Source organism: Podarcis liolepis, assembly GCF_965112155.1.
Source record: "Podarcis liolepis genome assembly, chromosome: 12".
Classification (NCBI taxonomy): Eukaryota; Metazoa; Chordata; class Lepidosauria; order Squamata; family Lacertidae; genus Podarcis; species Podarcis liolepis.
Window position 1 is genome coordinate 8,582,888 of NC_139563.1, and position 15,891 is coordinate 8,598,778.

The following is a 15,891-nucleotide window of genomic DNA, read 5'->3' on the forward strand; positions in this document are numbered from 1 at the left end:
AGAATCGTAGAATTGTGGGATTGTAGAGTTGGAAGGGACCCCAAGGGTCATCTAGTCCAGCCCCCTTAAATTCAGGAAGCTCAACTAAAGCATCTATGACCGATGGCCAACCAACCTCTGCTTAAAAATCTCCAAGGAAGGAGAGTCCACAGCCTCCATAGGGAGTCTGTTCCACTGTTACCGTCAGAAAGTTCTTCCTGATATTTAGTCAGAATCTTCCTTCTTGTAACTGGAAGTCATTGGTTTGAGTCCTACCCTCCAGAGCAGGAGAAAACAAGCTATTTGTTTACTTCACAAATTTATAGACGGCTTTACAACCCAAGTCTGTCTATACAGGATTAAATAATAAACAAATAAAATCATGACTAACATATTTCTTACACATAAGTGAAGCCACGCCGCTGGGTTGTGTTCTGAAATCTGAGAGAAGCCAGTTGGAAATCCCCCGAGCCTCTGAAATCCTGTGGCCTTTCATCCCCCACGCACCTTAGAAATTGCCAATCAGTCTGGCAAACTCAAAGCTCATTTGCTTAAACATGTCATTTCAACACTCCTTCACCTTAATCACTATGAAGTCAACTGGGTGTCGAGGTTTCATTTCACTGCGAAAGACACCAGTTATTATAAAGAAAATTCAATAGAGAGTAGTGATTGGAATCAGGCTGAAGAACATCACTGCCAATTGCTACCTCTTCATTTAACATTACCTCCTTCAATTATAGACGGTTTGTGTGTCGTAGAATGGCTCAGGTTAAGAATATTTCGTAATAGCAAAATGTGCATTTGCTTAGGGGGGAAACAAGGGGTCATCCAGCTGTTCTTGGACTCTGAACCTCCACTAAAGGTAAAGGGGTAAAGGGACCCCTGGCCATTAGGTCCAGTTGTGGCCGACTCTGGGGTTGCGGCGCTCATCTCGCTTTATTGGCCGAGGGAGCCGGCGTACAGCTTCCGGGTCATGTGGCCAGCATGACTAAACCGCTTCTTGCGAACCAGAGCAGCGCACGGAAACACCGTTTACCTTCCTGCTGGAGTGGTACCTATTTATCTACTTGCACTTTGACGTGCTTTCGAACTGCTAGGTTGGCAGGAGCAGGGACCGAGCAAGGGGCGCTCACCCCGTCACGGGGATTCGAACCGCCGACCTTCTGATTGGCAAGTCCTAGGCTCTGTGGTTTAACCCACAGCACCACCCACGTCCCTTCAACTTCCATTAGCCCCAGCCATAATCATCAATGGTCATGGATGATGGGAGTTGTAGTCTTTTGGAAGACCGCAGGCTGCCCCTCCTTGCTACAAGAGATCAGATGACTGTCAGTCTCATTCTATCTCATATTTTATATTTAGTACTGCTGACTTTCCCTCTCTATGCAAGAAAAACCTTGCCTTTAAGACCCATTTCCCTCACTCTTGCATTGAAAGCTAAATTGCCCTCTCTCCCCCTGTTCAGCTCCGCCTTCCTTCGAGTTTTGGAATCAAATTTATTGGCAATTAAGCTAAATGTTCCGAAAGCTTACTTGCTAGATCCCAGCTAATACTTTGCAAAGCAGCGCTTCTGCAAGCAAATTAAAATAAGCTGATCTGCTCTTTACAAGTCCTCTATTCTCCCAGCTCTTCCCCCCTTTTTTTTGCAAAGTTAAGATAAACTTTGCTGAACCTGAACTGCTGAAGAGCTCCGCTCAAGGTTGTGTTAGCAAACTAAGCAAGCGCTACCTAGCTCTATAGACCCAACTGTAGAAATCTGGGTAATAGCAACATGAAGCATCTCAGAGTCAAATTATGGGGAACAGAGGAGATACATGGCACAGCCCTCCGAGGGCTGTAACATTTCAGAAAGCAGGGGTTGGGGTTGCATGTCTGAGGTTAAGAACTCCTCGCAAATAGAAAACTAGGGTTTAGAGGAAAGCCTGGCTTGCAACCTCCTAATTTTTCACAGGGAAAGAGTTGGTAGAGTATTTAAGCTGATGATTTGCACCACCCATATCCTGAAGTGGTACATGTCCCATTAAACTTTAATTAGTTTAATGCTTATCAAATGTCCAGTGCGCTTCCGATGCCACAATGTCCCATTACAGCAGAGCATTTCGCACAGCGGCTCAAGAAGGGCTGGAGAGTCAGCATCTTTTCAACAAAGGAATCTTGGAGCAAGCGGTTTGGAACTCAAATAAAAGGTTTATTTACACAAAACAAAAAACCCTGGTGAAGAATCACACGTTTCAGCAAACACGCTCCAAAAGAAAAAGGAAGGGGGGAAAAGGTAGGAAGAAAAAGGGCAAACACAGGAGTGAGTTGACTATTTATACAAACTCACATTCCAGGAAGCTTAACGACCTCCAGCTGCTCAGTGACTAGAGAGCCTTGATTAGAGCTTCTTAACCCTTTAATACCAACACCCCCTCTCGCTCGTAACACTGAGCTGTACCAACCTTAATTCAAACTTAAACCTGAACAGAAACATTTATGAGATTGCGGACTCAAAGCTTTTGTAAAACCGTCTGCGAGATTTTCTTGGATTGGACAATACTTTAGTTCAATTAAACCTTGTTTTACACTTTGGCATACATTTTGATAACGGATATCCAAGTGTTTTGTGTGTGCCTTGAATTGACCTGATTTAGCTAGTTTAATACAAGGTTGATTGTCTTCCCACACTCTGATAGGTAGGGAACATTCTCCAAACAATTCTTGCACCAGTTGCTTATAAAATTCCAGTTCTCTACATACATCTGATAATGCATTGAACTCAGATTCAGTTGAACTTAAAGCTATAAGTGATTGTTTTCTTGATCTCCAACCAATTAGTGCATTTCCAAATTTTATCGCCATTCCTGACACTGATTTTCTATCTGGTCCAGCATCTGCCCAACTGCTGTCGGCCCAACATTCAAGTTGTGTGCTGCCCTCTGCTGATAGTTTTAAGCGAAACCTTTTGGTAGTTTGGAGATACCTTAAAACTCTTTTTACTCCTTGCCAAGCATGCATTGATGGTTTTTCAGCTTGTCTACACAGCATGTTGACAGCATATGTTATATCGGGCCGAGTCCACTGTGCAATGTGGAGTAGACTGCCTATCGCTGACTGGTAAACCCCGGGATTACAGAACCCTGCCTGTTGCTCAGTTTGAGCATCCTTTGTGTAACTTAACTCCATTGGGGTTTTAACACCAGCACAGTTGTCCATTTTAAACCTTTCCAGCAACTGCTGGATCTTAGCTTCTTGGCTGAGCCAATAGTTCCCATCTTCATCTTGCTGAATTTTAACTCCTAGATAAACAGATACAGTGCCTAGTGATTTTATCTGAAACTTTTCTCCAAGCTTTGTGGCAAATTGTTGTGCAAGTTTATCGTCCTTTCCACTGTATAATAAATCGTCAACAAATATCAAGACTGCTTCTTGTTCACATCCCGAGCCTTTTAGATAAAGACACGCATCTGCTGCGCTCTTTCTGAACCCCATGCTCTCTAGAGCATCGTTTAAGCAGGAATTCCAATTACGGGCGGACTGTTTCAACCCATAAATGGATTTGTGTAGGCGCCAGACCTGGTTTGGCTTGTCTCCTTCAAAACCTGGTGGTGGCGTCATATAGACTTCCTCCTGTAAGTCTGCATTTAAATAAGCCACATTGACATCAAAATGAAACAGTTTATTTCCCTTCTTAGCTGAAGAGGCTAAACGCATTCTTAATGACTCCGATCTTGAAGTAGGGGCATAAATTTGAGAATAGTGAACTCCTTTGCGCTGCGAAAACCCTTTTGCAACTAGTCGGGCCTTATATTGCAACTCCTCAGTAGTTGTGGGCTTTAAACGATATACCCATCAACAACCTACAGCTTGTTGCCCTTTTGGAAGCTCTGTACTTGTAAACACACCGAGAGACTTCATTGAAGCCATCTCTTTTTCCATTGCTTCCTGCCACTTTGCGGCTTCTGAGCTTGGAAGCTGTTGTACTTCCATATAGCTATCTGGCTCACACTGTGCCATATTTACGTATACACTTGTCACCTTAAACCGCTCTGGCGGCTTGCCCTTTGTGGCACGTTTTGACCTGCGCAATTGCTCCTCTTGTGCCCCCTCTGACCGTTGGCTGTCAGAATCTGTCTCAGACTTTATGTCTGGACGTGCCTCTAGGGATAAAGACCTCCGTTTAGATACCTCCCTTGGGCTTGGTGTTGCAGGTGACCTGCTTCGCTTTTGCTGTCTGCTAGGCCTAATGACTGGCGATGTTGGAGCACTCTTAGATTCTGGCTTTTCTACCTTAGGAGAAGAACCTTGTGCCTGGTCAGAATCTGCATCTGAACCATGTGCACCGTCCCCTTCTGGTTCATCACCCTCTGGACTTTCTTTCTCAGCATAAATGCCTAAATCATCTCTCAAAATGTCAGGGTTAGCATGTAAGTGAGTCCATCCGGATTGCTCACAAAATTCAGCGCTCCTACTGAGGACCACTCTTGTAGTATCCCCATCTGGGTTCACGAACCTCCAAGATTTGGCGTGTGGTTCGTACCCACAAAAGATGAGTTTCCTAGTCCTTGGACTTCCCTTTTTCCTTAACGCTTTTGGGATAAGTACATAGGCTTGAGATCCAAACACCCGAAAGTAATTAACTTTGGGCTTCTTCCCATATAAAGCAAAATATGGCGTAGTATCAATTACCGAATTATATACTCGGTTCAGAACATGAGTAGCCGTCTGCCAGGCTTCCGCCCAGTAACTTTGAGGAAGTTTAGCATCAAACAACATAGAGTTTGCCAACTCTTGCAGAACCCTGTTCTTACGTTCGGCCACGCCTCCTTCTTGGGGAGAATAAGGTGTAGACAGACGATGCTTAATTCCCTTTTTCTTAAAGAAATTCTGCAACACAGACCCGGTAAATTCAGACCCTCTGTCTGTTTGAAAAGCAAGAACTCTAGTACCGAATTCAAGTTCTACTGCATGAACCCAATTTTTAACTGTTTCTGCAGTATCTGCTTTTGTTTTGAGAGGAAAAAACCATGTAACCTTTGTTTTGTCATCTGAGAGACACAGTGCATACCTCGAACCTCCCATGCTAGCAACAGGCATTGGGCCACATAGGTCCATATGCACAAGTTGGAATACTTTGTCAGATTTCCTATTTGTTTTTTTTTATATAAAATTTTTATTGATTTTACAACATTTTTAAGAAAAACAAACAAACACTAAAAATGACAAACATACACGTATAGTTTCAAACATATTTTCATAAACCTCTTTTCTTGGACTTCCCCATACCCCCCCTCTCTGCATCCCAATGACCATAATTCAACTAGCAACTCCCAATTGTTACTTTCCAATCTCTATCATCTTAGTCCTCTTTTATAGTCTAGCCTTGTATCCCTGTACCCTTTTGCTTCTGGAAACCACAACATTTTAGCATTCCTTAAGTTTATAGTAGTCCTTAAGATAGCTTTTAAATTTTTTCCACTCTTCTTCCACCGTCTCTTTTCGTTGGTCACGGATTCTGCCTGTCATCTCGGCCAGTGTCATATAGTCCATCACTTTCATCTGCCATTCTTCCACAGTGGGTAAATCTTGTGTCTTCCAATACTTTGCGATGAGTATTCTTGCTGCTGTTGTGGCATACATGAAAAAAGTTCTATCTTTCTTTGTCACCAATTGGCCGACAATGCCCAAGAGAAAGGCCTCTGGTTTTTTAGGAAAGGTACATTTAAGTACCTTTTTCATTTCATTGTAGATCATTTCCCAGAAGGCCTTAATCTTCGGGCATGTCCACCAAAGGTGATAAAAGGTACCTTCAGTCTCTTTACACTTCCAACATTTATTATCGGGCAAATGATAGATTTTTGCCAGCTTGACTGGGGTCATGTACCACCTGTATACCATTTTCATGATGTTTTCCTTTAAGGCATTACATGCCGTAAATTTAATACCGGTGTTCCATAACCATTCCCAGTCAGCTGACATAATGTTATGTCCAACATCCTGAGCCCACTTAATCATAGCCGATTTAACTATTTCATCCTGTGTGTTCCATTTCAACAGCAAGTTGTACATTCTAGATAAATTCTTAGTATTGGGTTCTAACAGTTCGGTTTCTAATTTTGATTTTTCCACCTGGAAACCGATTTTCCTGTCCTGTTTAAAAAATTCCATTATTTGACGATATTGGAACCAATTTTCTACTTTATGCTTCAATTTCTCCTGACTTTGTAGTTTGAACTTATCTCCATCCTGTTCTAAAATTTCCCAATACTTCGGCCATCCGACCTCCATATTGAGTTTCTTCACTGCTTTAGCCTCCACTGGTGACACCCATCTAGGGGTTTTATTTTCCAATAGATCTTTATATCTTATCCAAACATTAAACAATGCTTTTCTAACAATATGATTTTTAAAGGCACTGTTAACTTTATCATACCAAAGATATGCATGCCAACCAAAAGCATTATTGAAACCTTCCAGATCCAAGATGTCCGTGTTCTCGAGGAGCATCCATTCTTTCAGCCAGCAAAAAGCTGCTGCCTCATAGTACAATTTTAGGTCCGGCAGGGCAAAACCCCCTCTTTCTTTAGCATCTGTCAATATCTTAAATTTAATTCGGGGCTTTTTGCCCTGCCAGACAAATTTCGAAATGTCTTTGTGCCACCTCTTAAAACATTCCATCTTGTCAAGAATCTGCAAGGTCTGAAACAAAAATAACATTCTAGGCAATACATTCATTTTAATTACTGCAATTCGGCCTAACATTGACAGTTTCAAATTTGACCATATTTCTAGATCTTTTTTAATTTCTGACCAACATTTTTCATAGTTGTCCTTATACAAATTCACATTCTTAGATGTTAAGTAAACCCCTAGGTATTTCACCTTCTTTACCACAGTCAAACCTGTTTCCTCTTGAAATTTCTCCTTTTCCATATCTGTTAAGTTTTTCCCTAAAACTTTAGTTTTTTGCTTGTTCAACTTAAATCCAGCTACCTGGCCAAACTGTTGTATTATTTCTAAAACCTTTTTTGTACTAGTGTTTGGCTCTTGCAAAGTCAATACTAGGTCATCTGCAAACGCTCTTAACTTATAATGTTTAGCTCCGACCTGCACACCTTTGACCTGCTGGTCATTTCTTATCATGTTCAGCAACACTTCCAGAACTGAAATAAAAAGTAATGGGGAAATCGGGCACCCCTGTCGTGTTCCTTTTTCTATCTTAAGTTCCTCAGTCACAACATTGTTTACAATCAGTTTAGCTTTTTGTTCAGAATATATTGCAGCCATACCATTCTCAAAACCCTGGCCTACCCTCATCCCATGAAGATTCTTCCTCATAAAACTCCAAGAAATATTGTCAAAAGCTTTCTCCGCGTCCACAAAGATCAATACTGCTTTAGTGTTTATATTCACCTCTAGCTTTTCCAGAATGTCTATTACATTCCTTACATTGTCTGCCAGGTGTCTTTTAGGGAGAAAACCTGCTTGGTCTTTATGAATCTTCTCCATCAAGACCCTTTTAAATCTTTTTGCCAAAATGTCTGCAAAGATTTTGTAATCCACATTAAGGAGTGATATTGGGCGGTAGTTCTTGAGTTGGGTCTTTTCAGTCTCTGACTTTGGTATGAGTGAAATATATGCCTCTTTCCACGATTCAGGTGCCCTTTTTCCCTCAAGGATCTCATTACAAACTTCTCTTAGTGGTTGAGTCAGCCATTCCTTCAGCGATTTGTAGTATCTGGAAGTCAGTCCATCTGGTCCCGGAGATTTGCCCAGTTGCATATTCTGAATGGCAGCCTCTATCTCTTGTTCTGAGATTCTCTGGTTCAAGTCCATCTTACTTTGATGAGAGATGTTTTGTAATCCATATTTTCCAAGGAATTTGTCTATATCTTCTTCATTTTGCGGGCCTTGAGTGTAGAGTTTTTTGAAATAACTTAAAAAGCAATTTCTAATTTCATTAGGTTTAGATATATTCTTTCCATCCACCTCTAGGCTTGTAACTGTATTTAGTTTCTGCCTTTTCTTCAGTTGCCATGCCAAAAGTTTGCCACATTTATTTGCTGATTCAAAAGTCTTTTGCTTCATTTGCTTTATCTTCCATTCAATCTCTTGGTTCATCAATTCCATATATTGTGTTTGATATAACTTGATCTCTCTTAAAATGTCCTGAGATTTTGGTTTTGTTCTTAATTTTCTCTCTCCTTCCTTTATCATTTCCAAAATCTTCTCTTTTTTCTCATTTTGTTTTTTCCTCTTTATTGAATTTTGTTGAATCAAAAATCCTCTCATAACCGCTTTACTTGCGTCCCAGATCACTCTTTTCTCCACGTCGGTCCTCAAATTTATTTCAAAATAGTCTTTTAGGGTCTTTTGGGCCTTCGTGAGAATCTCCTTATCTCGAAAGAGGGTGTCATTCATTCTCCATCTAAATTGACCAGTTATTGTGAGTTTCATCTCCATCTTCACGGCGTTATGGTCGGAGCAAGTTTTTGGGCAGATTTCCACTTTCTTAATCTTTGGGGCCATTCCACTAGTAACCCAGATTTGATCGATTCTGGTCCAGGTCATCATTGCTTGGGAGAAGAAAGTTCCCTCTCTCTCCAGAGGGTTCCTTGTTCTCCATATGTCTATCAAGTCCATATTTTCTGTCATTTCAAAAAAAGTCTTAGGGAGTCTCCCTTCCTTGCTAACTGTTAGTCTTTGTGCCTTGTCCATATTGGTGGAGACCACGCCATTCATGTCTCCCATGATTATCATATTGTAATCCAGATAGTCAGTGAGGGTTTCATGGAGTCTCTTAAAGAAGTCAGATTTGCCTTCATTTGGTGCATAAATTCCAACCACTAGAAGTTTTTCTCCTTGTATTTGTATCTCCACTGCCAGATATCTCCCTTGTTCGTCCTTGAATATCATTTTTGGGGCCCATTTCTCTTTCACGTATATTACAACTCCTCTTTTCTTGACTTTATCTGATGAAATAAATTCTTGTCCTAGCCTTTTATTTATGAGTAGTCTTTTGTGGGCTCTGGTTATATGTGTTTCTTGTAGACATATCAGGTCCAATTGTTCTCTGTTCAATATATGAAATACCTGTCTTCTCTTCAAAGGCCCATTGAGCCCATTGCAATTCCAACTAAGAAATTGCAAGGCCATCTTGTTATTTTTCTAAACTCCTCCAACAGCTCCAAGTTGTTGCTCTTCTTCTGATGGTGGTGGTCTTTGTCCAATCGAGAGATTCAAAATCTCTAGTGCTCTCCTCTGTTCTGCAAGCGGATCCACAGTCCCCTTCTGGAGGTCCTCCTGATTTCTTGCCAAAAATTTGTCCTTGTCTTGGATTGTCTTTATTTTCACCTTCTTTGCCTTGTAGTCGAATGACAGTCCTTGTGGGAACTCCCACCTGAAGCGGATAGAATTTTTCTTTAGCAAAAGAGCCAAGTCCTTGTAGAAGTTTCTTAAGTCCAGAATGTATTTTGGGATGTCTTTGAAGATCTGTACAGCTGAATTTCCGATTTGCAAGGCCTTTTCAAAGTGTAGTCCTAGTATTTTGTCTCTTTCCTCCTTGGATCTGAGTGTGATCAAGCAGTCTCTCGGGGTCTTTCTGTCTTGCTTTTTACCCAATCTAAAGGCAGTTGTAATTTTGAATTCGTCTTCCTCAAGGTCCCAGCAATCCGCAAACTCCCGTGTCAAATATTCCACAAGGTTGTCTCTTTCATTCTCCGGAATCAGTCTTAATTTTAAGTTTCTCTCTTTCCTCTGTAACTCCCACAAGGCCAAAGTTGCATCATGCTCATAGACCTTCTTGGCAATCGGCTCTAACTTCTCCTGTGTCTCTCCAGCAGTGGCTTTGGCATCTTCCGCAATTTGGCGCGTGGTGGCGTTTTCCTCCACCAATTTATTTATAGATTCTGTATTCTGGTTTAATCTTGCTGAAATTTCTGTTAATTTTAGTGTGTTCTCTGAAGTCTGTTTTGTCAAAGACTCCAGAGTTTGGTTTATCTTGAGCAGGGCATCTGTCACAGCTTCCATAGAGACGGCTGCTCCTTTGTCTTGTCCTGTTGTTCCTGCTGATCCGGCTGTTGCGCCTGAGATTGAGCCTCTTTTCTTTACCTGTTGCTGCTGCAGCTGTTGTTGTTGTTGTTGCTTGGTCTTGGCTCTTGTAACTATCTCTTCTTGTGAGCCACTCATGTCAAGGTCAATTCCCAAGGGATTTATTCTCCCTTGGAAAATTCCACTGTCTTAGGCCGTGCCGGACTTTACTTTATCCTCTAGAGGGAGCAAATCAAAATGGCCATAGAGCAAAATTTCCAAATACGAAAACAAAGGAGACTGTCCAAGATGTAAAAAAGGAGATTAACACAGTCAAAGTCAATGTTACTAAGAACTTGTAACTTCAAATTGCCACAGTTGCCCAGTTTATGCTGTTTCTTCTTGTATTATACAGTAGCCAGGCACTGTGGAAACTTTGTATCAAAGTATCACTTCACAGGGAAAAGTCAGTTCAGTGTGCTAAGAAGGCAGACCGTTTCATGCTTTCAAATGGGTGAGACAGCAGAGGTTTTTTACTTCCAATAGATCATGCAGTTATTGATCAAATTCACCTCCCCTCTGCCCTGCTAGCTAGAGGGGAGATCAAAGGTCTAAATGTCCGGTTTAGCTGATCAAAGAGCGGGTTTAAACGGATGCAAGTTTAGAGTTCCGTTGCTTTCACTTTCATGCAGTCGGGGGGAGGCAGACTTCCTTTGTTTAAATCTCCCCGTTTTTAGCCCAATTTTTAAAATTTAAAGGGTCCCGATTATTTTCCAGCTCTTACTCACGGGAATTCAGTCCAAATTTTCTTTTCAGGAAGGAATCGGCGCTCTCCGCTTATGGCGACGCGGCTTCACTTCGCAGGCTGGGTAGCGACTCTCAGCACCGCGCTCTCTCCCGATGTCGATCCGTAGCCTTTAAAAAGGCTCTTTCACGGTACCGGGGGGCGCAAAGGTGCCCACCGAGTCTCCTTGTTCTCAGGCTTCAGCGCCTGAGATTTTAGGGGTCCCCCGCTTGCCGTAGCGGGTAAGACCCGAACTTGCGAAGCAGTCCTTCTCCGGAGCTCGGAGGTAGGACCGCCATTAAGCGCTGGCACCGACCGGAAGTCGTCAGATTTCCTATTTGAACTGGGATAGCTGCATCTATGAACCTTCGCCCTTTTGCATGCAGTACAATCCAAATACTTAGCACATTTGTTCAATTTGCACCCTTCTGATAATTCAGGTTGTCTTTTAACATACTGAAAATTAATATGTCCCAAATGGCGATGCCATAAATGAACACAAGAATTATGGGTAGGTGAGTTCACACAACCAGCATGAACCTGTTCAACTTCATCTGGACTTGTCTCAAAATAATATAACCCATTTCTGCATTCCACCTGCAAAAGAGATACGTTATTCTTTGAAATAGTGCAAACCCCATTTTCAAACACAGTTTTAAACCCATTTCTATCAAGTTCTGACACAGACAAAATACACCCCTTCATTCCCTTTAGCACGTAGGCATCAATTTCTGTTTGCAAACACTTCAAAAACACTGTGCCTACGGTCTCTAAGGAACGTTTAGTTGAATCTGCCATTGTCACAACTTTAAGGGTTTGCAAATGTCTGCAATTCTGCAAACGGACACTAGATGGCGCCACCAGGTGATGAGATGCACCACTGTCGATCAACCAGCGTAGATTGCTGCCTTGGCCACGCCCTTGCATCAACGCCATTGCTGAAGCCATGTGCTGTGTGCTGTGGGAGTAGCCACGACCTCCTCCTCTTCTTCGACGTCCCCTGGAACTCCTTATCTGGTAACTAGGGGTAACGGCCTTGGTGCTGTCTTGACCAGGTTCACGTGTACAATTCCTGATTAAATGGGAAGAGGAACCACAGCGAAAACAGTGTCTAGCTGCAAAAGCATTTACTGGGTTCTCAAACTCAGCATCCCCACTCTTAGGCACAGCATAACTCCCCTTTGAAGACAAACCTCTTTCTCTTTGCCTTTTGTCCTGTTCATCAGCAAGTCGAGAAGAAATGTATTCAAGGGTTAATTCAAATGAAGGCATAGCTTCCAAAGTTAAAGCTAGAGTCTCATAGCTTTTATCAAGAGAAGACAACAAAATGTATGACTGCTGCTCCATAGAGAAAGGAATGCCCAGCTGTCTTAGTTGATTAAAGGCAGACACCATTTTGGCAATATGTTCTTTCACACACGCTCCCGGTTGGAGACGTAAATCAAACAAACACCTTGTAGCATGGATCTTGGCCCCCGCAGTATTTCTGGAATTTAACTGCTGCAGAACCGTCCAGACCTCATGCGTGTTCTTTAACTCAGAAACATAAGGCATTTGCTCTGGTCCCACTGCCAAAACTAGTAGACCTTGGGCTTTCCTGTCGCGTTTCTGTGAAGCTGCCGCTGCTGCTTTGTCTTCTGCAGACGCGTCTGCAGCTGCCTGTAAAGGCGGTGCTTCAGTACAACTCCACAACTCTTTTGCTTGCAACCAAAGCCTTACTCTAGCCTTCCAATCTTGCCAATTTTTCCCATTGAGTCGCGTAAAGGGGACAGTAAAACTTTCCTGGGACTCTGCCATCCTCCCTGGGGCTTAGGAACGATACTCACAGACCTGTAGACCGTCTCCCAGCTGCTGAGGTGGCTCCTCGAGGAATAAGACGTCTTCCAGCGAGTACAAACTGCGCAGTGCCTCTTTAAAACTTTTCCTAGGCACGTTGCAGGACTCAAGCTGCTTTGAAGGCTTTCATTGTCGGCAACCGCTTCTGTCTTCGCTCCAGTCCTTGCATAAATCACTCTGAACTGCACTCCTTATCTCCTTCTTGACGTACAAACAGCCATAACCTGTCCCATTAAACTTTAATTAGTTTAATGCTTATCAAATGTCCAGTGCGCTTCCGATGCCACAATGTCCCATTACAGCAGAGCATTTCGCACAGCGGCTCAAGAAGGACTGGAGAGTCAGCATCTTTTCAACAAAGGAATCTTGGAGCAAGCGGTTTGGAACTCAAATAAAAGGTTTATTTACACAAAACAAAAAACCCTGGTGAAGAATCACACGTTTCAGCAAACACGCTCCAAAAGAAAAAGGAAGGGGGGAAAAGGTAGGAAGAAAAAGGGCAAACACAGGAGTGAGTTGACTATTTATACAAACTCACATTCCAGAAAGCTTAACGACCTCCAGCTGCTCAGTGACTAGAGCGCCTTGATTAGAGCTTCTTAACCCTTTAATACCAACAGTACAGTCCCAGGATTATACCACTACATTGTGAAATGTATAGATCAGCTCTTTGGAAGTTTGTTTTTACCACACGTGTAACCGAGGCAAGTGAATTAGGACCTTGCAGAGGAATGCCCAGTTTCCCAAGTGCAAACAGGGCCTTTTCAGTGGTAGCACCTGAATTGGAGAACTGTGCTTTGGGAGTGGTATGCCTGGCACCACTGAGTCTCCTTTTTTTAGCACTAGCAGAGACCTAAAAAAATTACCCAGACCTTTAAATCTATTATTTTCCATTTATTCTTTGGACAGAGTTAGGAATGGGGGGGGGGGGGATTCAATTCAGTTCACATTTAGAGGTAAACCTACCTAATTTGCACTCCATGAACAAATATGTGAACCAAAACACAGCCACCATTCAAAATTCACCCTTCTCTGAATTTTGCAGTGTAGTTCTCTGGCCAAGTAATGTGCACAAAAATGCATATAATGGTGAAAACTGTGTTGCAAAAATGTGTATATTAGGCAAAATTCCATACAAATATGTGTCTATTGGGATAAATCAGAACTAAAACTCTGGTTAGTTTTCCCAGTTACTTTCTTATAAATCTCAAACTGATGTGGAAATGTGGGGAAATAGGTTTAAAAATGGGGACCAGACAAGAAACTGAAATTGTCCGACTCATTTATCCCTGGCTGTGTCAGTATTGACTTGAGCAAGATCAGAGTCAACATTGTTGGGTTCATAGGCTTCAACTCCCTGGCTTCATCCCTAAACTCCCAGCCACCCTGAACATGAAGCGATAAAGCAGGCTGAACGTTTGGCTATAACGTTGTCCAGATTCTCTATAAAAAGTGGGTGAACAAATGATGGCACAAGCTATTTGGGAATCTCCTGAGCCTCATTGTCTGAAATTCTGGAATTTCAGTGGGCTTTCATCCCACACATAGCTTAGAAACTACCACAAGTCAGGCAAATCCAGTCTCATTCACTAAACATGCAATTTCAGTGTTTCATTGGTGAGATGGTGCCCTCCAACAATGTTCTCATTTTCTGCCATTTTTGTGAACTTTCTCCCTTTGATCTCCCCTTAACAGGAAGGCCGTCAAAGCAACATTAGTTCTTCTGCCTCTTCTGGGTATTACCTACATGCTTTTCTTCGTCAACCCCGGGGAAGATGATATCTCCCAGATATTTTTCATCTACTTCAATTCCTTCTTGCAGTCTTTTCAGGTAAGGGGTGTTAAAAGAAAAACACAAAATGGGCACAGTCATGGTAATTGCCTAAACTGGCTCAGCTTTGACAAGTGTGTCACTCTGTTGACCGCTAGAGCTCGCAGTCAGGGTGACTGACAAGGAAGGATAGCCAAGAGAAATACCTCACGGACTGTGGATGGGTTATAACTTACGGGGTCCTTGCTGCGGGATCACATTCATCCAGTGCTTTACCAGCTGCCCTGGCTCCCGGTGGAGTACAGGGTCAGGTTTAAGGTGCTGGTTTTGACATTTAAAGCCCTATGTGGCCTAGGACACTTGTACCTACGGGAATGCCTCTCCTGGCATGCCCCGCAGAGGACCTTAAGGTCCACAAATAACTTTGGAGATCCCAAGCTGCAAAGTGGTTAGATTGGTCTCAACTAGGGCCAGGGCCTTTTCAGTACTGGCCCCGACTTGGTGGAACGCTCTGTCACAAGAGACTAGGGCCCTATGGGACTTGACATCTGTTCCGCCTGGCCTTTGGTTTGGACTCAGTCTGACCCTTATGTTTCCCTCCCCTTATGGTTTTGATTTATGGGCTACTATTAAAATGAGGCTGCATTTTAAATTGTATTTTAACACGTATTTTAATAAACTGGCTTGTTTGTTTGTTTGTTTGTTTCCCCCTATTATGTTTTATTTTAATTTTATTGGTGTTAGCTCTGGCCAGGGAGGGTGGGGTTTAAATAAAAAGTATTATTGTTGTTGTTGTTGTTGTTGTTGTTGTTGTTGTTGTTGAGTGAATGTTCCCCAAAGCATCTGCAATTAAGTTGTCAAAATCCAGACAAGAATCAAATGGGTTTTACTTTTCGGTTAGGGCCAGTTCAAGATTAGCTAACATTTCTCTGCCCTGATTGTCCCTGGGTAACACGTTCACATGAAAAAGGGAACTGAGACTTGGCTCACAGCTTGAGCATTTTTCTGAATCCAGAGGTTTTCTGGTTGCTCAGCTGGAAGTGGTGGTCTCTATTGCCTTTCACCAGCTCCAGGAAATAGAACTTGCCTCAGTCATTTTTACCCTAATCAGCTCTAGGCTGGACTGCTGTAATACAGTCTGTGTAAAAATTAAAGGGACCCCTGACCGTTAGGTCCAGTTGTGGCCAATTCTGGGGTTGCGGCGCTCATCTCGCTTTACTGGCCGAGGGAGCCGTTGTACAGCTTCCGGGTCATGTGACCAGCATGACACAGCCACTTCTGGCGAACCAGAGCAGCGCACGGAAACACCGTTTACCTTCCCACCGGAGCGGTACCTATTTATCTACTTGCACTTTGACGTGCTTTCGAACTGCTAGGTTGGCAGGAGCAGGGACTGAGCAATAGGAGCTCACCCCATCACGGGATTTGAACCTCTAACCTTCTGATCAGCAAGTCCTAGGCTCTGTGGTTTAACCCACAGCGCTACCCATGTCCCTATAGTCTGTGTAGG

The 15,891-nt window shown here is 42.7% G+C and overlaps 1 protein-coding gene across 5 annotated transcripts in view; it reads left to right on the forward strand.

Moving 5' to 3' along the window:
• Positions 1-15,891, forward strand: part of CRHR2 (corticotropin releasing hormone receptor 2) — a 210,135-nt gene that overhangs the window by 176,462 nt on the left and 17,782 nt on the right. For all 5 annotated transcript variants that reach the window (XM_083467114.1, XM_083467115.1, XM_083467117.1 and 2 more), the window contains one exon: positions 14,306-14,441. In XM_083467114.1, the coding sequence (XP_083323240.1) occupies positions 14,306-14,441 (136 nt within the window). The remainder of the gene's footprint in view (positions 1-14,305; positions 14,442-15,891) is intronic.